General features: G+C 39.1%; 2 protein-coding genes and 1 long non-coding RNA gene across 4 annotated transcripts in view; 1 reads left to right on the top strand and 2 right to left on the bottom strand.

Moving 5' to 3' along the window:
* Nucleotides 1-36: 36 nt before the first annotated feature.
* myl12.2 (myosin, light chain 12, genome duplicate 2) lies at nt 37-2,826 on the bottom strand. The gene is made up of 4 exons (XM_034702473.1): nt 2,632-2,826; nt 1,011-1,219; nt 663-824; nt 37-489 (listed from the first exon to the last, which is right to left on the bottom strand). Exons 2-4 carry the CDS (start codon nt 1,192-1,194, stop codon nt 317-319), a joined length of 519 nt encoding a protein of 172 aa, XP_034558364.1. The 5' UTR covers nt 1,195-1,219; nt 2,632-2,826; the 3' UTR covers nt 37-316.
* Nucleotides 2,827-5,841: 3,015 nt separating this feature from the next.
* Nucleotides 5,842-27,022, top strand: myom1a (myomesin 1a (skelemin)). The gene is made up of 37 exons (XM_034702380.1): nt 5,842-6,391; nt 9,726-9,866; nt 9,963-10,149; nt 10,265-10,422; nt 10,623-10,715; nt 10,855-10,943; nt 11,223-11,267; nt 12,501-12,662; nt 12,753-12,914; nt 13,922-14,063; nt 14,291-14,490; nt 14,589-14,645; nt 14,764-14,888; nt 15,184-15,367; nt 15,537-15,711; nt 16,608-16,729; nt 17,711-17,907; nt 18,134-18,260; nt 18,913-19,097; nt 19,203-19,317; nt 19,547-19,703; nt 19,902-20,008; nt 20,404-20,448; nt 21,862-21,998; nt 22,136-22,280; nt 22,461-22,520; nt 22,609-22,676; nt 22,795-22,920; nt 23,576-23,665; nt 23,930-24,017; nt 24,144-24,182; nt 24,381-24,486; nt 25,373-25,536; nt 25,652-25,688; nt 25,944-25,966; nt 26,318-26,373; nt 26,484-27,022. Exons 1-37 carry the CDS (start codon nt 6,204-6,206, stop codon nt 26,751-26,753), a joined length of 4,572 nt encoding a protein of 1,523 aa, XP_034558271.1. The 5' UTR covers nt 5,842-6,203; the 3' UTR covers nt 26,754-27,022.
* The window catches only part of LOC117826382, a 10,262-nt gene continuing 1,915 nt past the window's right edge, over nt 18,907-27,253 (bottom strand). Inside the window, exons 1-3 of one of the 2 annotated variants that reach the window (XR_004634028.1) lie at nt 26,430-26,530; nt 19,177-19,374; nt 18,907-19,059 (exon numbers count right to left, since the gene is read on the bottom strand). This is a non-coding gene — a long non-coding RNA (uncharacterized LOC117826382). Of the gene's footprint in view, nt 19,060-19,176; nt 19,375-26,429; nt 26,531-27,253 lie in introns of those variants that run through there. The other variant, XR_004634027.1, reaches the window with a different exon arrangement.

The following is a 27,253-nucleotide window of genomic DNA, read 5'->3' as shown; positions in this document are numbered from 1 at the left end:
TTTTTAAAGAAAGAGGTAACAAAAGCAAAGCAGCCATGAGAACAGACTTCTTGTTTAAGTTTATTTCCAGCTTTATCCATGATAGCTTATATAGACCCCTAAGTGGTGTTTTCACAGATGTGCAAATGAGCTTTGAGAGTAGGGTTGAAGAGCTGGAGGGGGGTCCAACAAGCAGCTTAAACAAATGACCTTCAGTGAGCCATACCACAGTGAAGCTTCATCATGTGCCATAATACAGGATACAGCTGTTCTCAGTAGAGACCATTTTAAGATACACATAATACAGAATGAACCTCACACAGAGCTGCCCCTGTCATTAATCATCTTTGTCTTTGGCGCCATGCTTTAGTATGCGTGTGAATGCTACATAGTTGAAGTTCCCTTTCTTGTCAATGGGCGCCTCTCTGAAGAGCTCGTCCACTTCTTCATCTGAAAATCTGTCGCCCATTGTGGTGAGCAGCTCCCGCAAGTACTCCTCCTGGATCATACCTGAAGGAGAAAACAAACATTTCTAATTAAAGGAAAACAACTTTAAACAGTCTGCATAAATGGTGTCTAAAATGCCATTTTATCAGGCAAAAAAATCAGCTTTTAATATCAATGAATTTGTTGCAGTAGCAGACATCGAACGCAGTGCCTTTAACATGTATTCTTCAACCGACCTGTGCCCTCCTCATCAAAGCAGGCAAAAGCGTTGCGGATCACATCCTCAGGATCTGTGCCGTTCAGCTTCTCTCCAAACATGGTCAGAAACATGGTGAAGTTTATCGGGCCAGGTGCTTCATTCATCATCGCCTCCAAGTACTCATCTGTGGGGTTCTTACCTGGGAAATGGGCCATCAATGAGATTTACGGCACTTGCTCCAATACACCACCCACCCTTACTTAAAGAGGTAAAATGCTCATGCCTAAATCTTATTCTAATTCCAACTCAAAGAAAACAAGAATTGTATCTGAACAAACTGCCTCTAAAGTAGTAGTGAAACTGTGTGTGTAAATAAAACATTTACCTAAAGACGCCAGCATGTCATGAAGGTCTTCTTTGTCGATGAAGCCGTCCCTGTTTTGGTCGATCATGTTGAAAGCCTCCTTGAACTCCTGAATTTGAGACTGATCGAACATAGCGAACACATTGGAGGTGGCCCGCTGAGGACGCTTCTTGGTGTTCTTTCCCTTGGCCCTTTTGCTCGACATGTTGGCAGTTGGTTGGTCCCCCCTCCTATAACACAGATCATATGAAGGCTGTCAACCAGAGATTACTACTACAAACTAAAATGAATCAAAAATAATACAATCTACTTAAGATAAACATAATCTTTATTTTTCTGGCAAGCTTTGGGTTTGAAATTAATGCAGCATGATTGAAGAGCTATGGAAGCACAATGCAGACAGGCATCCATACATTCTGTTTGGATAAATGTTTATTTTATCAAAATTTTAACTTAACGCCATTTGTTCCCAACATATATCCCACAGTTGCAACTGGCAAACAAACAGAAATAGGCTTAACTAACCTCGTATGTTAGTAATGACCTGCCGGAGGAGATCAGGCAAGTCACGTCCTTGTCCTCTTTTGAATCTCTTTTAAAAACACACTTTTTTAAATGTGCTTTTACTTCTTAACCCATGACTGACTTTTTAATTGCTGCATGGTATTTTTTATTGTCTTTTACTCAACTCATTTTGTTCTCGTAAACCATTGTCATGTGCTTTTGTGTTCTTTCTCTCGCTAGGTCTTGCACTCTGTAAAGCACTTTGTAAACCTGTTTTTAAAAGGTGCTATATAAATAAATGTATTATTATAATTATTATTATTATTATTATTATTATTATTATTATTATTATTATTATATTTATATTTTATTATTATTATTGTTATTATTATTATTATTATTATTATTATTATTATGTCGTCTGGCCTATCTTAGAGACAAGCCTCTTGTTTTGTCTACTAGATAGCAAGAAAATGATTCTGTTACCACAAAAAAGCTTTGTTGAGATAACAACAATAATGGTGGGAAAATCAGTGTTATTATTAATGACACAAAGAATCTGGGATCTCAATAAAACAACTGAAATTAGGTCGTAATCATGGGAAACTGAGTATATCAAAAGTATGGATGCTTGTCCACTTGAGGCTTCCGTAATCAACATGTTTCAGCTGTTCTTGATAAAGTAGGACTAGATATACTCTATTTGTTTATTTAAACTGTATTGAGAGTTAATATTCAACACGGCGAGAGAAGTTTAAAGAAATTAATTCAATGTTAACATCCAGCTCAATGTCACATGGTTTGCAAAAGACAAGTTGATAGCTTTAGCCTGATACACAGTAGAGCTACAAACAAACATTGAGCAGCAATGAATGAAACACTAACTGAGGTGATAAGGTGATTCTGAATTTTGGGGTTGACATCTCAAGTCCTTCACAATAACAAATACGTGTGCGTTGCCTTAACATGTCATTTATTTACGAGCATTACGAAGCGAGCTAGCCCTGTGTTGACCTTAATAACTGACTAACTAGGCTAGCTTCAGCAAGCTAACCGAGATCAATTCACAGGTAAAACATTGATCCAGGATTCACAACATTCACAGGAAAAACACCCCCCAGAGAGATGAATGACCTACCTAGAAGAAAACCGGTGTATGGCACAAGGCTGTGGACAGCTATCAGAGGAGCATCCACAGGCTGATGAAGATGAGAGGAACCATCAATGTTTTATTTCCTCTTTCTGAAACTGACCAATCAGAGCAGAGCGGGAAGGAGCCAACAGTCTGGAACATTCCATGTCATCTTCACCTTCATGTGGTTATTATACCTAATGGGTAAGTAAAATAAAGATACGTGGGACAAACGCTAAGATAATTAAGACTGTTCCATCCACACTACTATTATAGCAGCTTCATTTGATAGTCGATATTTAACATTAATTATGTAGTTTGTGTGTCCCTCCACTAGGTGGCAGCAATTGCCAACAATCGCATGACATGCCCAAAACAGTTCTGCAAGATGTCTGTGAAGGTTTTCATTCATCCAGGTCATGGTAATCCAAAGCTTGATCCGTAAGGCAACTGGACTGGTAGAAAGCATTGAAGATGTTCCACCTCTCCTCCAAAAGGCTTCTTCAGTTCAGTACATTGGTGAAACAAAACGAACCTCTCCACAGATATATGGCCCAACACAGAAGAGCCAGCTCCTCAGGCCAAGACTCAACCATACCTCTGCACCTCAAGGACAAGGGACACTCCTTTGAGGACAGCAAGGTTCAGATCTTGGACCGAGAAGAGCGTTGGTATGAAAGGGGGGTCAAGGAAGCCATCTATGTTAAGCTTGAACACCCTTCTCTCAACAGAGGTGGTGGACTAAGACACCATTTGTCTCCAACATACAATGCTGTTTTGAATTATCTGTCAAAACAAGTAAGACCACACTCAACCCAGACATCATGTGACTCTTAACGACCCACAGCTGACCCATCACCCTAACAACTGCCAGGAACTAGACTAACGACCTAGGACCCTTTTGTGACTACCTGGATACACCCACTACTGTTAGAGGCTTATATTTTCAAGCTCTTCTCCAGTCTGGTCAGAACTGAAGAAGCCTTTCATAGGGGAGGTGAAACGTCTTCAAGAATTTCTACCAGTCTAGTTGCCTTACGGATCAAGCTTTGGAATTTTGCAAGATTTATTTATTTGCGTGTCTCCCTGTCAGAATTCACTGTAGTAAGGCCAGCTGCTACATAATTACACAAAGTATGGGCTGCATATTCATGGTTTAAATAAGTTGGGCGACTGAACCAAAATGAAATGTTTAACAGTCACATTTTGTTGCAGCCCAAGTTAGGCCTTGGTTACATGTGTTAACCCTCCTATTATCCTAGGGGTCAATTTGACCCCATTCAATGTTAAACATCTCTAAATTACTGACTAATATCATTTTTTAGGCTTCATATTTCATGACTTTTCCTAATTTAATGGGGAAAACTGGGAAAAATAAAATTAAAATGTTTATGTTCCAATTTCCTGTAAAAAAAAATTCTTGGGGTCAGTTTGACCCCAGGCTGTTTTAGCTGTATATAACATAACACAACATTTTACACACATTTATTTTGGTTGTTTTTGGATGATGTTGAGGTCTCTATAACCAAGGACACTTCCACATGTGACTGCAGGAGCTGGGAACCGCCAACCTTTAGATTGAGATATAATATTTCCAGCCACCATGTCTCTAAAGATATTCAGTGATGTGTCCTGTGTCATACGTTTTGATAACATAGAAACAAGGCAGGACCTGGGTAACAATCAATTTCTGGAGGCTTAAAAAGCTGGGGTTAATTTGACCCCAAGGATAAAAGATGTTAGTAAATTTGAGGGTAACAGGAGGGTTAAAATAAGAGAAACATGGCAGCGTTTGTTTCAGGTTCTTCACCCATCTTGAAACTGTAATAGTTATACTGAAAGAAAATGCTTTGGACAAACTTATGCCATCCTATTCAACAAGTAGCGTCAACTTGATCACTGCAGCTCCTCTTCGATCCACTATGATTAAATGGATCTTAACACCCCAGGAGTTCCCACAACCCCCCTTCAGTAGCTCCTGTTCACAGTAGGAAGTCAGGCCTACTAGAGGCTCCTTGGCCTGCCCCTTCTCGTGGTCTCATGGTCTAAATTTAAATCCGTCCCAGCCTTAAAAGGTCCTGACGGTGTCTTGTGCATTCTGCCGAGTGGCAGCATTATTTTTGTTCAGTGGACTGCTCTGCTGTCCTCTGCCCCTCACCCTGCTGCTTTGCCTGGATCTGGACTTGCTTTAGCTACTTTTGGAATAGCACCCTTTCTCTTATTTTCAACTAGTTTGGATTTGGGATTTTTTTCAGGTTTGGTGAGTGACATATATTTATTTTATTATATATCAAGTAATTCTGTATCTAATAATGAGTAGCCTATGTGTTGTTCTCCTCAATGTCTTCTTTTAAACCCCTTGTTTCTTGTTTCTTGTTGAATATGATGTTTTAATTCTCACTGTGCCTTATACTAACAAGATGTGTCCTTGTAGATTAGTCTGCATGTGTCATTGTGGTGAAATCACCCTAAAAGAAGACCGGATCTATCCATTGCACATTTGCTTTGCATAAAACAAGATGTTATTATGACTCAGATCCTCTCTTCATGAGCTCAGTGCCTTTATGGCCTTCATGACAACACCGTTTACAGTTTGTGGCTCATTATAAATGCAAGGCGCTTAGTCCACTGGCTGTTGTAGGTGCTGCTCAAGGTCTTAACAATCAGAAAGTAGTTTACAATATACTGGCATCAACTGCAGTTCTTTTAATAATGTTATTGATCTGTGGTCACACCAGAAGAGGTATTCGCATTAGCTTTTAAAGATGTCAAGCTGTGTGAGCTGAAGTGATTGATCAGTTGGTTAATCCACAGGAAATTGATCAGCATCACCCTGATGAATTACTTGTCTAGATTATTTTGTAAAGCAAAAGTCAGCCAAGAAAACTGAGGGTCTTTTGTTGTTACTTTTGAATGAGCGGTGTATGTCAGCACTGGCATTAGGAAGTTAAAGACAGCATTTTTCCTATTCATACACCAAGTGATAGTTTAAAGAATGAACAGATTAATCAACATCTGTCTGTTTTATCCTGAGTACCAATGGAGTGTTATATAGATTTATTTCATTGGTAGGTGTAAAGTATTTATTTTAGCCCCAAACTACTTAAGGTATCCCAAAGGTAATCGTCCACCATCACTGTTTGACATCACTATACATTTAGATTTCCAGTTTCTCACATTCATAACTTTTATATATCTACCTACAGTTTTGATTGTCTTGAATCAAGTCAATCTAACTTCTATTACCTTTGAAGACTGAAACCAGCTTAGAAAGCAGAAGAATCAACGCTGCCTTAGTTCATTTAGGACCTGCTGCTTCTCTATGCGACAGTAGAATTAGATCTTAACCAGAGCTAACACTTGGACTACCCTCATCAACCAAAAATCATGATTCCATCTTAACCGCTTTAACATTTCCTGGTTGGCTAAACCACCATCCCTAATAGCTAATCACCATCTCCTGCCCTAAACTAACCCGACAAGGGTGTCGGTCTGTAATAATAACGATGAGATTGATTCACAGAGCTGGTTAAGTAAAGGGAAGTCGTATTTCATAAGTTGGTGGAGAGGACTTCAGGATGTCAGAGTCAATACAAGTGGCGCGGAAGCAGCTGAAGCAGCATCAACAGATGCAGATGCTGCAGCAGCATCAGTATCAACGACAAGAACAACATCAGCAGCATCACTTTGAGAGCAGCTGTTACCTGAGCTCCAAGTCGTCTCTTAGCCAGCAGTCGTTCTCAGCTTCCAAGACTTCCAGCCGTCGGTAAGAGTTTGGGAGTGACGCATAACCTAAGGATGGTTTATGTATGCTAGGAGTAACATAAAAGTGAGTTTCTTTCTGTGTAACCTGCCACATCTGTAGCCTCTGAAGAGATGAGTGCACTCAGGCTGATCTTTCAAATATTCAGCATGGGCCTGGGTGTGCTGTAGCCCTGGTGTGAAGTGAGTTCAGCAGCTGGAGTCACAATATATTGAGGACATGGATGCTGTGTCTGTGCTGGTCTTCATCTGCAGAGCTATGTTCATCATAATGAAGTCAGGGGTTTTGCATTTTAGTAATAATACATATCAAACTCCTTCAGGCTGCTCCGGAACAACCTGTCTAGTTTTTGGGGCCAAGTTCAAGTCAAGTTCTAAGTGTTTGAATGATATCTAAAAGTCTTTTTACAAGTCCTCATGAGCTGTGGGACAATGCAAGGTTTGTGCATTGTTGTTTTAGTTTAATAGCATTTGTCCGTACATTAACACGTCAGAAATTAAGATGGGAGGAGTCCTTATGCTTATAAATTTACTGTAAATTCATTTTTTAAAAGGATTTCAGTTGTAAGTAAGTGAAATCTGATAGTGGTCAATGCTAAGTCACAGGAAATACACAATAACACAAAGACTGTATCAGTTAGAAATCTGGCAAAATGAATTGTAAGCTATTTAACAGCAACAATATTCTTAACAAATGAACCCCTTTAGTATTTTCAAGTAAATACTCCTTCAAAGCTTCTCTATTGTAGAGACTTTCAAATGTTTTTATGGTGTTGTAGTTTTAAGATGTTTTGGTGTATATAATTATGATTTGAAAGTGTGTACTTGGATGTTGCAGAGAACATGAGGTTAATCAACTAAAGGGTCTTCATGTGAAAAAATCAATCAATCAATCAATCTTTATTTAAATAACGCCAAATCACAACAAACTTTATCTGAAGACTGTTTACAAACAGAGCAGGTCTAGACCGTACTCTATGTTATATTATTAACAAAGACCCAACATCCAGACAGGATAAGATCCAGTCCCCTCTTACAGACAGGACTCAGTCTGATCTCATCTTAATCCATCATGAGCAGAGCACTTTGCAGAATTTAGCAAGTTACAGTGGCAAGGACAAACTTCCTTTAACAGGCAGAAACCTCCAGCAGAACCAGACTCATGTTAGACAGACATCTGCCTCAACTGATATGGGGTTGGAAAGGGGGATAGATGTGGATAGTTGTTAAAGAGGGATAAAGACCATGGCTCTCCTGCTGCAGGAAGAAAATATGCCAATAGAACAATTAGAAAACTTGTGATATCTTATTGTACATGGCTCTATTGGTATTGGTATTTCGTCTTACTGTCAAACCTCCAAACAGGCTTATTCAAAGCAAACACAAAGTTGTGTGTATGTGTTTATTACACTTTGTTTTGTGTCTTCCACTGTGTGACAAACTCCTGTCAACATGTGATGTTTCTTTGTTTCCTTGTCCTCTGGGCTTCAGGGTTCACTGTTCATGTTAGAAGTGTGATAGCTTGTTAAACGGGGTCAGAGGAGGAATGTCAGCTGTAATGAAGGGCTGCCAGATATATTCATGGACAGCTGAGCTATTCCTGTCGACAGGACATGAGACGTTGCCATCAGGCAGACTGTAAAGCCAGTGTAAGGAAGTCATTTAACTGTAAACGGTTGCACAGTGGCTTCCACAGTCCTTCAATACTTAATGTTTCCTGGCCCAGTTTTCACAATGAAGTTGAGTAATGATTTCTAAAGATTTAAAACTCGTCCTTCACCTTGGGTCTGTTAAAAAGTTTCCATTTGGTTATTCATTATTTAAATCTTATGACACATATTGTGGCTTCTCTGATTGTTAGGGGTGAAATTCTTCCATCAGCAGGAAAACTTTTCTTTAGACTGAACTAGAGACTTCTTTTTAAAAACACCTGGTGAGTCAGCGGTAGAGAAAAACTTCTCTGCTGTGCTGAACTCTTCTGAGACTTCCTCCATCTGTCTGTCACCGTTGTGTGATCAGTCTCTTCCATCGACTTGATCTTAGCCTGACAGTGCAGACTGCAGTTTATGTTATGCCGCTTCCTCTCCAGGCTAAATGGATAGAGTTGGGCAGACTTGGCTGGGGTTAGTAGTGAGAGCAGAGCTTTAAAATGAACCTTTCCCCCCTGAAGCATATCCATCACTTCCCACTCCATTTATAAACTTGGCTGACAATACAGTGCGTGAATGAGTCAAGGTGAGATATTGTTCAGGGTCATAGATGGTAAACAGAAATACAACTGTCATTTGTGAGTAGCTGGACTCAAGCTTTTTGGAATATGTTTTAATATAATAAACAAACTTACTTAAAGTTTATAAATGCTGAGAGGCAGTGTGATTCATGTGGAGTACTTTATCATTACTTTTAGATTACACAGCATATTGAAGAAACTGCAAATAAATTAGTTCAATAGACCTCTAGTTCAACGGACTACACGAAAGTGTGTGAATCTGCCTCTGTCTAATTTATTCAATTACGGAAGTATGTCTTTGATACGATAGGACAAAGACAGATCATTATTAGAAAAATTATAAATAATAATAATAATTATTATTTATAATAATAATAATACGTATCATTACTATTATTATAAAACATTATAATAATAATAATAATGATGATAAGAATTATAATTTTTTTATAATAGCTATTTTTAGCTAATTTCAGTAAGTAGAATAAGTTATATCTGCTAACACTGAGTTTAAGCAATAGGATCTGTCACTATTAATTACTTCCCATGATTTTCATTAATTTATATTGCTGATTCTAATTTTGTCAGTTCCTCTTATAACTAGATGAACCAAAGTCATGTTCATCCTCTGATACTTTATCTCCCCTACTGTGAGTGTTGAACATTCATCTTTGAAATTGTGTCTCAAATTCGTAGTTTTATTAAATGAAAAGTTCAGAAAAACTCGAAACTTCTGGGAAATGTAGTTTTTAGCAACAGTTACTTTTACTTAATTTTGAATAGTTCTGAATAGTTGATGAATAGTTATTTTTTAGGGGGCTGTATTTACATGCAAGTGTGAACCCCCATGGTAATGTTCATGATTCTGATGAAATATTTCCTATTATTTAAAGTATTTGTAAAACATTGTAAGTCTACGGAACAGATGAGAGTTATGTCAGTATGAGTACAAATGATTCAATTATATTTTTGCCTTATTTGTTTATTGAAAGTAAGTTAAAATCCTCTGAGGAAAAGTGTAGTCTTTGAGAATCAAAGCTTGGAAATAAAAAGCCAAATGTGTTTGTTTTTAGTTCAAGTGTTCTGACTGCTTTCTCTTCCCTATAAGCCTGAAGACCTCTGTGAAGACAGAGAAAGGGCTGGAGGTGGTTAAACTGAGCCCGCTACCCAAGAGAGCCAAACGCACCTACCTGGCAATGGACAAGGACAAAGAAGTTATCGGCTATGTAATCCCCGTATTCAGAGCCAGGTGAGTGAGGAAACTGCTTTGATTTGACAAAAAGTAACCACCACTTCATTGTAAGTCTGAACTGCACTCATATGTTGTTGGTTTGTTGTGTACCAGTCATGAGGAAGTTCGTGGCCTGATAGAGGCTCGGGAGGACGATGTCACAGAGGAGGGGATTAACTACGTGGCCATGAGGAACCTGTTTGTTCGGGAATCGAAGGAGGCCATGCAGGTTAAAGTGGTGAAGAAAAGCAGAGAAACGCATGTCAGGGAATCAGCCGAACGTGTGGAACTGAGCAGGACGGTAAGTCCTCTTCATTCTTTTGTGTATTATGGCCCCTTTTCAAAATCATTAAATCTCTCACATGAAGCCTTACAAACCCGTTACATGACAATCTGGCTTCAACCTCTCGCTACAGATGGAAGAGTGGTCCGAGTTCAGGAAGAAGATGAACCCTGACAGCCTGACGCACCGTCCTGAGTTCATCGTCAAGCCCCGTGGACAGACCGTCTGGGAGGGCAATACCGTGAAGTTACATTGCACTGTGGCTGGATGGCCTAAACCTAGGATGGCCTGGTAAGATCCCCAACTTCTGTGAGTTACAAAAAAAAGAACTACAACAGAGATCAGTCGAGTGTGTGTGTCTCACAGAGAAGTTGCCATCCAAAGCTCCTGTCACCCACAAAAACTGTTATCCCTCACTCTTTTCTCTGCAATCAAAGACTCTAGGAATGACGGTAAAAATAAACCAGCTGTCTTTTTCTGCTCTCTTCAAGGTACAAAAACAATGTCCTCATTGATGCCAAGGCCCACCCTGAGAAGTTCACAGCCGAAAGCAATTACAACATGCACTCCCTGGAGATCAAGAAGTAGGTAATCATTCAGCTGCATGGCCTCAGTCAGATTTTGGAGATGTACCCACAAAAGCTCATAAATGAATGTCTTATACTAAGAATATTCCTGGACTTGTAGGTGACTCACTGAATCTACTTCTCATTTTCTTTTTAGCTGTGATTTCTTGGACACCGCAAAATATCACGTCTCTGCCCTCAATGTGAAAGGGGAATCTTCTTCTGTTGCTCATCTTGTTGTCAAAAGTAGGTGACTTTTGTAGTTTTTGTCAGCCTCCTTTTTCTTCAGTAAGAGGTCAAAGTTTATAGCAAGAGTTTAAAATAAGACCACTCTAAGCCTCACATGGTTTTAGTGCTGTTTCTAGCTCTCCAAATGTGAATTTATTAGCACATGATTTGTTGCAGGAAAGTCTCACAGCTTTTCTTCCCACTGTTTATCATGTATTACAGCTGTCAGATATGTAGCTCTTAATGCTGTTGTTATCAATACCACAAGGGTGCTGTATTGTCAATTTTTCTCCACAGGGTTCCAGGAAGGCGAGGAAGCAGGCCCACTTGATCCTAAGCCACGTGAGTAAAATAAAATATTTCCTCAAGCTTGGTAAGGTTTATTGTTTGAGGCTTTGAACATTAATATCACAGCAAACAAGTGCTATGTGAACAGACAAAGAAGTACCCTTACTTTTTCTGGTCCCACAAACGCAACATTACAAATCGTAAAATAGTAGAATACTTACTATTAATATTACATGATTGATTGTCCCTGAACATTTTAAATTCAGTCTTACAATGAGCTATGAGGTATATTGAAAAAACAAATGTCTTTGTCAATGGAGTCCAGTGGCCTAGGGGAATATTTTGGTGAGCAATCTTATTTGTTCTACTATTAATACTACTACAATTGGTTCTGGAGGTTTATTTAGAGTTTAAAGCAGCACCTACTAACAGTTGATCGAGACAGACATTGGATGGGCAACTCAGAGAGTTCTTATTTTGGCTCCAATGTCGCCCTCAGCTCTGCAGAGAGTTTTCCAACAAACAATACAGCAATAGCAAGCAGCTGTTTGAAGTGGAAAGCACCAAACCCTTTGTGAAGCACCTGCTCCCCTTTAAAAAGGCATACGGTCATTGTTTCAGACTGTGAACACAACTTTACATTTGTTGATATCTTAACATTTTACTCAAAAGCTGCTGGATTGTGATGGGCAATTTCACACAAAAAATGTGCTACCTCAACGTTAGATTCACAGCTCACATTCATAGTTATTATTTTATGTTTTTGGTCTACGTTCTTAAACTAAAAGAATTCAAGTATTCCACTAAAGAATCCCAGATATTAAGTTTAAAAGTCAAGAATATACCAATTAAATATAGGACAAAATCTACAGTTTTGAAACTTAGAAACATGCATATAACTAGAATTTGTTGGCTGAATATTTGCCTGAAGGTTCCAACTTTAACACCCAAGTACACAGGCAAAATTTGATAAAAGACAATGTGGGTGAGATGGTTTTAACATCCCCTAAAACAAGGCTTAAAGGGTAAAGAAGCACTGAAAAACACAAGAGGTGATTTTTTCTCCATTCTCAAAAGTGACACCGCTCTGAAACCACAATGCACAACATTGCTGGTGGAGACCAAAAACAGAGCTATAAATAATCAATGTTGGATCAAATGAATTAGAGCATGTTTTGGATTTGTGAAAAAAATGAATGATGACATGTTGCTGTTCTATATTGTTCAGAAGCCAAAAGTTAAATTTTTTGATAGTTGTCCTATTACCTATTTATTTTCCCTTTATAGATGGTTATAGTGCTGAGCATGGTGTTACCTTTGAAACCACCATCATTGATAAATTTGAAGTGGCCTTTGGCAGTGAGGGTGAGACGATGAGTCTGGGCTGCACTGTCATTGTTTATCCCACTGTGAAGAAATACCAGCCTGAAGTCGTGTGGTCCAGGAACTGTAAGTAGAAAAAATATCATACACTAAACATCAACTCTACCACTATATGTATTCTATCAAATATATACTGTCTGTGACTTCTCCCATCAGCTGTCCCCTTGAAACCCTCTAAATGGGTACACACTCACTGGTCTGGGGATCGTGCAACGCTCACACTTGTCCACCTGAACAAGGAGGATGAGGGCATGTACACCCTGCGTGTCAACACCAAGTCTGGCTTTAACAGCTACTCTGCTTACGTGTTTGTCAGAGGTAAGATGCTCTGTGGATATTTTAACAGTAACCTTTAATGCAAGAAATGTTTATTAAAATACATTTATAAAGCCACTTTCCCTCAAGTTGTTGTGTAATTTTAAAGCTCTCAAAAACAATGATATGTCAAATTGAGGCAATATATTACAGATGAACCCATGCAGAGATGTGGGAGGGAACTGTAGGAGGAGATGACAGTGTGGGTCGCTGTACTCTATGTTATATTATTAACAAAGACCCAACATCAAGACCAAATAAGATCCAGTCTCATCCCTCTGACAGAACTCAGTCTGATCTCATCTTCAGAAACCTCGAGCAGAACTGGACTCATGTTAGACTGACATCTCCCTCAAACGAGTTGGGGTTGGAAAGAGGGATAGAGGGAGACGAAGAGAAAGAGATGATAGTGGTGGGACGGATAGTAGTTGTTGTAGTAGCTTGAGTCTGGACCATCCACAGCAGCAGGCTGTCTACAGCAGCGATCAAGAGGAACCTGCGAGACAAGGGAGCTCAGGGACTCCAGAAAGGTCTATGGTTAGTAACTTTAATGGGACAGGAAGAGTTAAAGTAAGTGACAGGCAGAGAGAGGAGAGAGGGGAAAGACAGGATCCCAGAGTGGCAGTCTAAGCCTATAGCAGCATACCTAAGTGCTGGTCCAGGCCTGAACCAGCCCTAACTAAAAAGCTTTATCAAAAAGGAAAGATCACACTTAAAAATCAGCAGCTTCATGCATAAGTAATAATCTTCAAGAAGCCTTTTACTGTGTTGGTTACATCAGTCTTTCCTAGCTAGCATCAATGCTAACACTGTACTGTAAGGGTGTAAGTAGGTCAGAAAACTAAAACTGAATATGTAATGGAGATCTTCCTGATATAGAAACAGCATCACTCACAAGAGCATGTGTGTGTGTCCTCTTGGATTTGTATGTATGTGTGTGTGTGTGTGTGTGTGTGTGTGTGTGTGTGTGTGTGTGTGTGTGTGTGTGTGTGTGTATCTTGCCTTGCCAGATGCCGAAGTTGAGGTGGAAGGGGTTCCCGTGGCCCCCCTGGATGTGCGTTGTCATGATGCCAACAAGGACTACGTGGTGGTAACCTGGAAGCAGCCAGCGGTGGAGGGCAGCAGCTCCATTATGGGATACTACATCGACAGGTCAGTCAGACGAGTCTTCATTCTGTTATCTTGAGCAAGCACTTTGTAGTAACCCAGATTTCCTTGATTTAGACTCTACCATGTTTCAGATAGCTAAAACACATAAAAACACTCCTGCTTGTCTTCTGTAATGTTCAATTATGTATTTATTTACTGTAGAGGTCATTCATAATGCTAAACTCAGCTAAATGTAGCTTGTGCTGTTCATAAAATCTACTTCTTCTCAGGTGTGAGGTGGGCTCTCACCACTGGGCTCAGTGTAATGACAATCCAGTAAAGTACGCCCGCTTCCCCGTCACCGGACTGGTGGAGGGGCATTCATACATCTTCAGGGTGCGGGCCCTGAATAAGGAAGGAGTCAGCCGTGCGTCCCGTGTCTCCGAGGCCGTTATTGCGATGGATCCCTCTGACAGAGCCCGCCTCAGAGGTAAGGGACACACCAGACAGAGTCCTGCTGATATGTTTCATAAAGCCAACAACTGAGACTTTGTAATGTGTTTCTTTGATTTTACCTCTCACCCTCAGCTGGTCCCTCTGCTCCTTGGACTGGGATGATTAAGTTTACAGAGGAGGATCCCACTGGTATGACAGCTTCATACTCTGTTATTGATCTGCACTTAATGGAAATAGTATTAGCTTGGTATTAGTGACATCCCAAGTGATATCCTTCAACTAATAATGCTCCATCCTCCCTCCTCAGTGGGCGTCATCCCTGGAGAGCCCTCTGATGTTGTGGTTACTGAGGCAACCAAGAGCTACGTGGTGCTGGCCTGGAAGCCTCCAGTGCAGAGGGGTCATGAAGGAGTCATGTATTACATTGAGAAGGTGAGGAGGAATGGATAACTGTCTCTTGAATTGAATTAAATTGAATTGAATTGAACTATTTTTTTTCGTGACATCAAACTAAAGATCATTATTGGTCTGTTTACTGGCTGTTCATCATACCAAACAATCATTTTGGTTAGGGTTTGCTTACCCACATTAACATGAACAACAGCTTTAGGTAGCACCATATACCTCTTGTGCACTGCTTTGTGACTGATCTACAACTGATATGTGAAGACTATTGTAAGGAGGCTGAAGCATCCTCTGACCTCTCTTGTGTATGTGTTGAACACAGTGTATGTCGGGTACAGATACCTGGCAAAGAGTGAACACTAGTATGCCCGTCAAGTCTCCCCGCTTTGCCCTGTTTGACCTGGTGGAGGGTAATTCCTACAACTTCCGCGTGCGCTGCTGCAACTCTGCAGGTGTGGGCGAGCCCTCTGTGGCCACAGGAGAGACCACGGTCGGAGATAAACTGGGTGAGCATGCAAAAGATGTATAGCATTACTCATTTATAAGTTAGTTTCCAGACTGCTGCTTCTTCATTCATTACTCTATATTAGGAGTAACCATATTTGTCATCACTCAGTGTATTTGATTTCCCTTTCTTCTTCCTGTCTTGTTTAAAAACCCTTTTTTTCCCAACAGACCTTCCCTCTGCTCCAGGCAACCCAGTGGCCATCAGGAACACCAGTACTTCAGTGGTGGTCATCTGGGGAGCCTCCAAGGAGGTCACACAGCTGGTCGGCTACTATATTGAGTGTAACGTGGTGGGCACTGATGTCTGGATGCCTTGCAATAACAAACCTGTCAAGCAGACTAGGTAGGTACAATGCAAGATATCTTTTTATTTTTAATTCAAGGTCATTCAGTGTTTTAAAGATGCATAATTAAAACGGACTCATTGACATTTTTTACTAACTGTCTGAAAATCACAATTTTATACAAACATTTGCTGTTGCAATTTAATAACTGAAAAGCAAAGCTGAAAGTTCAGAGATGGACAAGTGGTAAAATAAGATAAGATAAGATAAGATAAGATAAGATAAGATAAGATAAGATAAGATAATACTTTATTGATCACCGGGGGGAAATTAGGTTGTTGCAGCAACTCAGAGATAGTAGAAAACTAGTACAAGAATATGGGTAAAAAGATTGCAAATAGAGAAAAACAATAAAGCAGAAATAAAAATAACATTAATAATGATAATAATAATTATAATACAAATAATGATATTGATAATGATAATAACGATAATGATGATAGTAGTAGTAGTAATAATAGTAATAATAACTATCATTTATTGTTATTATTATTATTATTATTATTATTATTATTATTATTATTATTATAATTAACATTAATACAAATCGTCATCATAATAATAATCATAGTAATGAATAAATAAATAAATAAATAAATATGAATTTGTGTAATTAACATTGTATATAATAACATTGTAATATATAAAACATGTCAAGTCCCACTTTGAAAGTGGGTCAATAAAGCTAGCAATTTTAGCTTCAGGACGTAGCAATTATGCTAATGCTTAAAATAATCTGTGCTGTATTTTTATTTTTATTTTTTTGGATTAATTAGAAAACAACATTATAGGATATATGAAAGGCATATCTGTTTTGTTATATATATAATTGTGAATTTCTTTTGTAGTTTTTACTTCACTGATAATGAATTAAACCACATCTGCACTGTTTCAGGTTTGTGTGCCATGGCCTGACTACTGGAACAAACTACGTGTTTAAAGTCAAGGCTGTCAACGCTGCTGGATACAGCCAGTGTTCCCCTAATTCTGATGCTGTGGTCGTGCAGGCGGCCGTCTGTGAGTGTCCTTACAAATCTCCATTATTCACTTTGCCTGTAGCATTCAAGCCATATTCTGTCCCTCTGCTCCATCCATTCTCTCCCCTTCTCTGCCACATCCTCCCAGCTATTTTTAAACATTCATTTATCTGGGGAATGATTGCTGACACAGTACAAGAATGAAAGAGCTGCTTTAAATTCAGATAGTTGAACAAATATCCTGCAGCTATCTGTCCCTGAGTTTCTTACTAATCTTATTTCATGAACTTTGTGAACTTTCAGTCACCATGTTCTGTTTCCTAACCAAAAATTATCCAGCCCCACTGTTTTATATTCTCAAAGAGTTTGTTCTCATAGACACTTAATATTTTGCCACATTAATAGAAGTGGTACATGTTAACACATTACTGCTGCTTAACTGCATGTGCATGCCTGACATACTCATTGCTAACATCGTCATTTTGCCCTTTTCCATGATTTGATTTACTCGATTAAATAACAACTAGATCATTCTTACACTGCTTTTACTGTCTGTAGGTACTGATTACTGTATACATTTGCTTTTGCTGGTGTTGTCTTTTGCTATTTGATAAGTCTTTAGGGGTGCCTCTTGGTGCATGGCCAAGGTAAAGGCTAAGAGTTTGTGTTCTAGAGAGCATGGGCCTCGACTGGCTTTCTGACGTTTTCGTAGAGTGAAAATTATCCTGCTTCTGACCTGGAGTGTAAGTACTTTATCCATTACATTAACCCTAGAAAGAAAGCGTGTTGCTTGTGTACTTAAAGCATGTAGCATGTTTAACTGTATCACAGCAATAGGTTACCACTAATGAAAACTAAGATCAGTGCAATATTTGTCTCAAGCTAGATTATATGTATGAGATTAGAGGCAGGACTGGCATTCTATTGAAGCAAATACAAACACATAGGGTGTGAGTAATTTAAAACTATCTTCTTTGAGTACACTTCTTCCCATTGTTAAACCTATTTACCTTCTTTCCAGCCGTGCCAGGAAAGCCCACAGGTGTGACCATGCTGGAGGCTGTGAAGGACTACATGGTGGTGGGCTGGACCGCGCCTGCTAATAATGGAGGGGCCGATGTCAGGGGATATTTTGTGGACTACAGGACTGTGAGGGGAGAAGTCGTCGGGAAATGGCATGAAATGCACCTAAAGGCATTGACTACTACCTCCTATAAAGTAGGTTCACTTACTTTAATCACACGTGAACCAAATTCAAATATAACTGTTTTGTTATTCTCACAGTGTGACCGCTGGCTGCTTTTTTCAAACTTAGACTTTATTTCATGTCCTTAGGAATTGATGAAGCTCAAATGAGTTTATCTTTATGACTGAGGTTTTGTGGAAGTTTTTTATGATTGCAATTTTCAAATCATTTCTCATTTTCTGCACGTGTTTCATTTAGGCCGAGAACCTGAAGGAGAACGTTCTCTACCAGTTCCAGGTGCGCGCAATGAACATGGCAGGTGTGAGTAAAGCCTCTCTGCCCAATGCAGCTCTGGAGTGCAAGGAATGGACCATTACTGTGCCAGGTATGAAATCACGACCAGACAGGTGGTTTAAGTAAGCATAAGAAAGCAAACTGATAGAGGATTAATAGATTAACTGAAGAACAGAAAATTATGATAATTTTTTTGAAGTCATATTTTTGGGCATTTCCCCCTTTAATGGATAGGACAGCTGAAGAGAGACAGGAAATGCGGGGAGTAGAGAGTGGGGGGAGACATGCGGCAAATGGTCGAGGCCTAGAGTCGAATTCACAACCACCACGGCGATTACTATAGCCTTCGTATATAGGCCGTGTGCTTAGACCGCTAGGTAGTGCCCTATAATATTGATTTTTAATCACTGATGATCGGTTGATCAGCACTGATTTTTTTTTGCAAAAACAAAAGACATTATCTTGTTCTTGCTTTTCAAATTCTTATTAATTTGATTTAATTTACATGATTTTGGGCTGTACTAAAACAGCAAATGTGAAGATATCAATTTCTGCTTTAAGAAAAGAAATGTTAGTTGCAGTGATGCTAGATTAACAATGACAACAGTTACCTCAATTTGGATTTGCCGCAATGAATTTCAAACAGAAAGCTGTTTCATGAGATCATCAGAATGCATTTAGAAATGTATCATGTGCTATTCGAAAAAAGTTTGTTTATTAATGATATACTTCCACCCTTCCAGGTGCTCCTGTTGGTCTCCATGTGCTTGAGGTACGTGACACCTCAGTGGTGCTCCTGTGGGAGCCACCCGCATTTCACGGTCGCACTCCTGTCAACGGCTACTATGTGGATGTTAAGGAGGCCTCTGCTGGAGAGGAGGGCTGGAAGGCTGTTCATGAGAAGGTCAACAAGTTGAAATACATGAAGGTAAGGAAGATAGTTTGAATCAAAGTATTACTGTTGTGTGGCTGGTGTAAAAAGCACAAAAAGTTTTTAAGTAGGTTACCCTTTGAAAGTCGTTTGTTGATGTAGGTTTCAGGGCTGAAGGCTGGAGCATCCCTTCTCTTCCGCGTGCGTGCTCAAAATCTTGCTGGAGTTGGAAAGCCTTCAGCAAACTTAGGTCCAATCCTGGCCCAGACTCACCCCGGTGAGTATGAAAGTTGTGTAACTCACACATTTAGTCACATTGTTTTCCCATGTAGGTCTGAAAATTGTTAAAAAGTAGGAAAAATCGTACTTTCTTTCACATTTGCACTGATTGTCACATCTTATATTTAATTATTTGCTCGTGTACAACTTTAATGTTTTTTCTAAAGCCGAAATCCAAATTGCTTCGAATAAACACACCCTGTAACCAATTCCTCTCTCTTTCTCAGGCACCAAAGAGATCTATGTGGATGTTGATGATGATGGTGTAATCTCTATGATCTTTGAGTGCTCTGAGATGAAAGAGGGATCTGAGTTTGTGTGGTCCAAGAATTACCAGGCTATGACAGACACCTCTCGTTTGACTATTGTCACTGAAAAAGGAAAGTGAGTATTCTTCATAGCAATGTGTCTATCCAATTTCATGTGCAAGTTTCAGGGCACAAATTGACTCTATTCCTCTAGCTCAAGGCTCACTCTAGGCTTTTCTCACAGCATTGAAAACCACCTCTCTTGTTAAATCAGCACACGTTCTCCCTCTTTCCACATCAATATCTTGTTATACCCATATGCCTCTTTCTTTAGATCCAGAGCTATCTTCAACAATCCCTCCCTGGAGGATCTGGGCACGTTCTCCTGCATGGTCACCAACACCGATGGCATCTCCTCCAGCTACACGCTCACTGAGGAGGGTGAGTCAGCCCACACTCTCAGAACCTCTGCTCTAGTATGCCTGAAACTTGATTCCCTTGTTATTTGTTTGGATGACGTCACTGCTAAAGCCTTAAGGGGGGGCTGAAGGACTGTTGATACTCCTCTCTGTTACTCTTTTCCAACAGCTGCATCAAATTGACCTCTGAGTATACGAGTGTTTGTTCTGAAAGCTGTTTCAATTTCTGTAGTCCAGTATGTCTTTGATAGTGGTTAAAACTAGAGGATGTACTTGATATCATCAGTAATGTGGTTATCAAAAATACTACTGAAACTGCTTTATTAAACAAGTAGTAAAGAGTTCATGCTGAAGGGTTTTGCAAAGCATGACGTTAACCCACTTTGCCTCTAATGCTGTTTTTTTTCCCCTTGACAGGTCTCAAGCGTCTCCTGGATATCAGCCATGAGCACAAATTCCCTGGTAATTATCCCCACAGAAACCTTGTATTCTTTTTAAATTCTCAAGACTACATTGAACAAATACTGTGTTATGTTTGGAAATACAATATCCATTTCTATACATTATCTCCTGGGATACCCATCCAGGGTTACTTGTACTGTTGAGATACTTTAGAATTTGTTGTTCTTATGTTTTCTTTTATAACAATATAGTAGTATTGCCAACAACTGGCCTTAAATAAGTAGTCAAGACTTAAAACAAGACAAGATAAAAAAAAATAATAATACTAACAAATAAGTTACATTTATATTAGTTAAAAAACGACAACAAAAACCCCCACAATAAAACACATTTCAGCTGTAAACTTCCACAGTTGTGAAGGATTAAGTTGACAGATTGTGGATTAGCTCATCTAATTTGAAGAATAGAAATAAGGATTTCATCTAGAATAGTTAACCATATATTAACTGTAAGTTTGAATAATACATATTACAATCATGTAGGAGTAGGTGAAAATAGTTGGCAAGTGCACACAGGTCTAAATTGGCAGCTGAAGGTAATGGTAAACAGCTTAAATGCTTAGCTAAAACTCATGAATTAAAAGTTGAACTAGTTATCTAAAAGCATTGGCTAAACAGTTGAGATAATTAGCTAAATGTAAAGGTTAAATGTCCAAATGGCTACCTAATGTGGAAATCATTAGCTAAAGTAATGGATACATTGTTGATGAGATAGTAAGATAAAGCACACAGTTGGAGTTGTTAGCTAATATCCAAGTAGTAAGCTAAAGTGCGGAACAAAGGGTTAAAATAAAATATAGTGATGCCTAAATGGCTGAATGAAATAGTAAGGTGAAAATAATGAAGAGAAGTTAAGATTTTACCCAAAGAAATAAATAAATTGTCTAAAACAGTCCCTAAGTAGCAACTACCTAATGGTGAAATAGTAAGCTAACAGTTGCAGTAGCTAGCTAATGGGGTTGAAATATGGCTTAATAGTAAGCTGATGTGTGGCAGTGGAAATTATTTTGAAAAAAGTAGTGGATATAGAGGCTAAATGATGTTGCTCATCTTAAAGCTGTGGATAACTGGTTGAAATAGTTGTTCAGCATTGAAATGATTAACTAAATTAATAGATAAACTGTTTAATAGCGTAGTTTGAACTTAGAATGTTAGTAACACTGGCAGCACTGTCCTTATTATTAAAACAATTTAGTGTAATTTTTCAAAATTAAATGAAAGTGACCGTGAATTCATTGGGCTTTGGAGATACCTCAAGTAAAAAATGTTGTGAAGCTACATTACATAAGAAATATTCTTAAAAAGCACAGTTTTTTGCAAGAAACATTAGTCTTAAAGTCTTGATTTCTTGCATTGCAGTGATTGAATGTGTAACTGGTATTATAAGACATTGCCAAAATGTGTTTTCCTCCAGTTATTCCCTTCAAGAACGAAATGGCCATGGACCTGCTCGAGAAGGGTCGCGTGAGATTCTGGACTCAGCTGGAGAAATTTACTTCCGCATGCCAAGTGGAGTATGTCTTTAACGATGTCATCGTTAGTCAGGGAAAGGTAGGGATCATACTCTTACAGTCTGTCTCTAAATTTCTATATTTCCGTTTCTGTGTGAGTGCTCCTGTTTAACACTATCTTCATTATCTTATCAGCTACTATATCTGGGTTGCACACACTTTTCTTTTTCTTTCCAGAAATACACAATGAACTTCGATAAGTCCACTGGGATCATTGAAATGTTTATGGACTCTCTGGAGGTCACTGATGAGGGAACATTTACCTTTAACCTGGTGGATGGAAAGGCTAAGGGTACAACCAGTCTGGTGCTCATTGGAGATGGTAAGATATCTTTTTCTGCAGTTTGTGTGTGTGTCCATCGAGGGGCAGCAGAAGACAACCTTATTTTACTGTCATGCCTACAGTATTCTTGTTGCAGCTGGCTTAAGTTCACTCAAGGATTTTAGTGCTAGTACTGAGAATTGGGAATGAAACACTTTTTTGTTGTTGCTGTATTTCCAGAATTCAGGGAGCTTCAAAAGAAATCAGAATTTGAGAGAGCAGAATGGGTCAGGAAACAAGGTAAGACATTTTACTAATTGCATTATTCCAGTTTAACACATTACAAGATAAGTATGTTTTAATAATTACCACAATTGATTGTTCATAGGTCCTCACTTTGTGGAGTACCTTGGCTTCACTGTTACTCAAGAATGTAATGTGCTGTTGAAATGCAAGGTAAGGAAAGTAACTGTGAACTTGTGTGCAGCTGTATATCTGCTTTTGAAAAGATCGATTGCATCACTACGGTTGCAATCTGGATGAGCCAACCCACTCCTACTCCCTCTGTCATCAGATAGGAAATGTCAAACCAGAGACTGAGATCACCTGGTCCAAGGACAGCATTGAGATTGCCGAGGATGACGAGGATGCCAAGAAAATCGAGAGGCAGGACGGCGAGCTGATCTTTAATATCGGAAAGGTCAGCCCATTAAACGGAGGCCATACTTTGTCAAGAGTCGTGAGCTGCTGAGTAAAGAGCTTAAAGCAATGCCTGTGATGCAGCCATGCTTCCATTGTAGTGCTATGCTAGATGCTATGCTAGCAACCATCCATCTTAAACACACAGAATAATAAATGATGAAACACTTTTGAAATGTTCCTGAGTGCTGATGGAGTCAGAACGTCAAGCAGCATTCAGGAAATTCAGGAAGTATTGTAGTATGTATTGAGTTCAGCTGACTCTCTAGAATAGATTTTTCTCGTAAATTCTTGTAATATACATTTTTATGAAGCAGAGTAATTGTCTGTATATTTCAACATTTATACCCATATAGTGTTACTACAGTATATGGTATATCTGTGTGATCATTTCATCAACCTCATCTCTAACACGGTTCAATTTAACTCCTCCGGCAACCTTATGTAGACATTTTAAATCTGGAAAACTCTCCTTTTTTCAGATGTTAATCTGGTCTGTCAATCAGGTGCAAGTGGAGCTAAATTGATGCTTAAAACTGTATGTACATTACCCATGAGAAGAGGGTTGGTGTCATTGCATGAGCTCAGGAGAGGCGGCCATCGCCATTCCTGTCATTTGCTTCTGGCATTAACTGGCTTATCTGTCTAATTCACAGTGGGTTATTAAGCAAGAGATACAGGAAGAAAAACAAAAAGGACGAAAAAAGGCTCCTGCAGATGAAGTTCCTCCACCACCAAGACCCAAAGTCTGGACATTATCTTTGCAGTCATAAGTTCCTACCTATAATTCATCCATGTGTTTTCTTACCTTTATTAATGTTTTCCCATAAACGCCTGCAGCATCCCGGGCAGGAGAAAAGCTTGCCTTTTCTGTGTAGATTGTCTCTGTCTGGCTGTTCTATTGTCTGTTATATGTACCAAAAATTACACCGTATTCCCCTCTGTTCTCAGTAGGAGGAAATTCATCCCTTTTTCTTGTTTACTAAAGTTTTTTTCACCTCAAAATTTAGATCAGCAAACAGGATGCGGGTATTTATGAGGTCTTCCTGAGGGACGACAGAGGAAGAGATAAGAGCAAATTCAGTCTGACAGATGCAGGTATTAACTGTCTCTTGAATTATATCTGTAAAAAAAATCAAGTGGAATCTAACGCTAAAAGTCTTACAAAAAGGTGATATCTGTGAAAATGCCTTTGATTGCTGTTTTTATCCTTGTTTTTCTCAGGATTACAAGCTGTAATGAATGAACTCTTCAGGGTTATTGGTGAGTCACACAGCTTCACAATTACCAAGCAGTAATTTAAGTCCACACATAGACCACACTCAAACCCTAAAAAAATGACTTTACAGTACTTTTCTAATGCATGAACTATTAGACATGAAAGAAGCCTGTGCATAAAATATATCATTAACCTTTAGGTTTATATAGAATGTGTAAACACCTTTAATCCTCTTTCTCCAGCCAACTCCTCCTCTGAAATCCACGTCCGCAGCACTGAACATGGAATCATCCTCTTCTCTGATGTTACATATCACCATGAGGATCTGCGTGTTAACTGGCTTATGAAGTATGTTAATATCCCTTAATTGTTACATATCTTTATTACGTTTCTAAACTTCTATATAGCGTCAAGCCTGCATTGGTACAACCCAATATGAACCCAACCATTTTAACCATTTGACAGTATTTTTTTCCTTTTTAGTCACTTGGTTGCTGGATTTTAAACTATGGAAAATACAACAACAAAGAATACAATAAACAATCAAAACAACACCATGGTACATATGTGGTTAAAGAACACAGCACCAGTGACAAGGAAGCTGAATAAAAATAGTTTCAAATCAGAAAAATATAGAACAAATGACCAAACTTTCATCAACAGACAAGACTAACCCTAAAGATGTATTTTCACAGGGAAATACCAAAGACATCTGCAGCACACACACTCAGGCAGGGAAGGAATCTTTGTTAAATATTGCATGTAGATATATATATATTTTTAAATACACTCCTTACTTCTCAACTGATTTACTGCAGAAATATATAAAATATTATATTAGCATTTTTTGTCCAACGACTAATGTTACAGCTGTCTAGCAAACGTAGCACAGGTTGTTTGAATCAAAACAGATAAAGTAAAACAGATTAAATATTTATGGTTATAACACAGCTTCAATGCTTGCATATTTCTATTTTAAATACACAATGATTGTGATACTTTAGCTGATAAGCTTATACTTAAGGCTTTAGGCAAGTTAAATAAAAGAAGAAAGTCGACATATTGGGGTAAAAACGTTCTCATTCTGGTATAACAAAGACATAGTTGTACGAGTGTTCAAACTTTGAGAGTCAACTGATATTACTTCTCCCCCCTATATAGATTTTGCTTTCCTTTCTACTTGATGATATGCTTTTCTAGTAATTGACACCTGTGTTACCCTTTCCTCTGTCAGAGATTCTAAGATTGCCGCCTCAGAGAGAGTTAAGGCTGGAGTCACAGGGGAGCAGCTTTGGCTCAAGATCAACGAGCCCACTGAGAAGGACAAGGGCAAATACAGCATGGACATCTTTGATGGCAAGGACGGAGTGAAGAGAGTCTTTGAACTTGTCGGCCAGGGTGAGTGAGACTGTCAAGCCCAAGCGAAGAAGATGTGACGGATCCATGGTTACACTTAACTACGGACTTGTTTGAGTATGCTAATTACAATGTATTGATTTGTGTTCTGATGCAGCATGGGAAGAGGCATTTGAGGAATTCCAAAGACTCAAGTAAGTAAACATACCGATCTTACTCGACCCCTGTGTTGTGTAACTGTATTTTTCGCCAGAGGAGGATGTTTATGGAAATTAATACTAACAGTCATCACAAACCTAAAATAAACTGTGTGTACTTTGTGAGCACTTTCAGAAGCTCTCAAAATACCTTTCCTGTTATTGTATAGTGGATAGAAAAAGGTCAGACCATTCTGCCTGCAATACCATTTTAAGATGCTTCTGACAATGTCTATCTCCTTCCTTCCGTAGGGCGGCAGCTATCGCAGAGAGAAGTGAGTGGTTATTTATCATTTTGTTGCTCCCGGGAGACTGTGCTGTGTGAAATGGTGTAACATTTTCTGGCTGTAGAGGCTATTTCAGTTTAAATAGAATTTTATACTTGGGTTAAGATGCAGGAGTCTATTTGTCATCATAATAAGATCATTCACAGGTAATGGTTACCCAGGAAGTAAAATAGCTTTATTTCTGCTATGGGGAATAAAAAAAGACCAAACCTTCTTTTAAGCGCACATTAGAGATTAGACATTGTGATGTGTTTTATAAAGGATGGTTCATTTGAACATATGCTCTACAGATTGATTTATTTGCGTGTGTCTTGGCTCACTCTTGTGTTTCTTGTTCAGACCGTGCTCGGGTTGTTGGAGGCTTGCCAGATGTGGTTGCAATCCAAGAGGGCAAGGTAAATAAACTTGACATTCAGTCTGTGTATACACTTCGGGCAACTTTTTCTCTCACCTTCTTCTTCCTTTGTCATTGTCTCACTCTTGGAACTCTCCTCTGTTTTCTTAGTCCCTGAACCTGACTGGCAATGTCTGGGGAGAGCCCACGCCTGAGGTGTGCTGGATGAAGAACGAAAGGGAGCTGGTGTCAGACGAGCGCTACAAACTGAAGTTCGAGGCCGGCAAGTTTGCCAGCATCACAATCGCCGCCGTCACCACAGCTGACTCGGGCAAATATGCACTCGTGGTCAAGAACAAGTACGGCAAAGAGGCTGGCGAGTTCACTGTCAGTGTTTACAACCCAGCAGATGATGAGAGCAAAGGGGAGACGAAAGGCTAAAGGATGATGCTGTGTGATTCAATCAAGGAGATGAATGACTAGGCTATTCCAAAGCATTTTACCCCGGCACATGCCGGTGCAACAAAGCAGTTTTAAATAAAGGATGAATACAGCTGCTTCTTCCTGCGTCTTTCATGTGCTGGGCTAAAGAGCTTTGGGTGTTGCTTGTCTGAGAGTTAATCATTGTATGTAATAAAGGGAGGATAATTGTGAGCTTGTAGTGGCTTGAGATGTCGGGTAAATACAGTAATAAATGTGATGAATGCTCATGGGAGATGGTTTACTAATTTTGCTTCGAAAAGTGCAAAAAAGCCAGCAAAATCAAAATGCTGTTTTCTTACAATATTTCAACAACTCATTCAGATAACATTTGACCTCAGGCCTGAGGTCTATGTAAAAAATAAAGTATAAACTGATAACATGAACTCCCTAGCTTTGTGTTGTCAGACATACCTTATACTATGCTAATTAGAGCTCTTGGTGTCTATTTATAGCCATTA

Source organism: Notolabrus celidotus, chromosome 15 (genome assembly GCF_009762535.1).
Source record: "Notolabrus celidotus isolate fNotCel1 chromosome 15, fNotCel1.pri, whole genome shotgun sequence".
NCBI lineage: Eukaryota > Metazoa > Chordata > Actinopteri > Labriformes > Labridae > Notolabrus > Notolabrus celidotus.
This window is presented reverse-complemented; position numbering and strand designations above follow the sequence as displayed.

What these genes read in the sequence shown, in the direction of transcription:
- myl12.2 (XM_034702473.1), bottom strand. Translation starts at nt 1,194, where the DNA reads ATGTCGAGCAAAAGGGCCAAGGGAAAGAACACCAAGAAGCGTCCTCAG. An exon ending in TGACATGCTGGCGTCTTTAG is followed by an intron (nt 825 to 1,010) that starts GTAAATGTTTTA and finishes CCCATTTCCCAG; the next exon opens with GTAAGAACCCCACAGATGAG. An exon ending in CTTTGATGAGGAGGGCACAG is followed by an intron (nt 490 to 662) that starts GTCGGTTGAAGA and finishes TTTCTCCTTCAG; the next exon opens with GTATGATCCAGGAGGAGTAC.
- myom1a (XM_034702380.1), top strand. Translation starts at nt 6,204, where the DNA reads ATGTCAGAGTCAATACAAGTGGCGCGGAAGCAGCTGAAGCAGCATCAA. An exon ending in ATCCCCGTATTCAGAGCCAG is followed by an intron (nt 9,867 to 9,962) that starts GTGAGTGAGGAA and finishes GTTGTGTACCAG; the next exon opens with TCATGAGGAAGTTCGTGGCC. An exon ending in TGACAGAGCCCGCCTCAGAG is followed by an intron (nt 14,491 to 14,588) that starts GTAAGGGACACA and finishes TCTCACCCTCAG; the next exon opens with CTGGTCCCTCTGCTCCTTGG.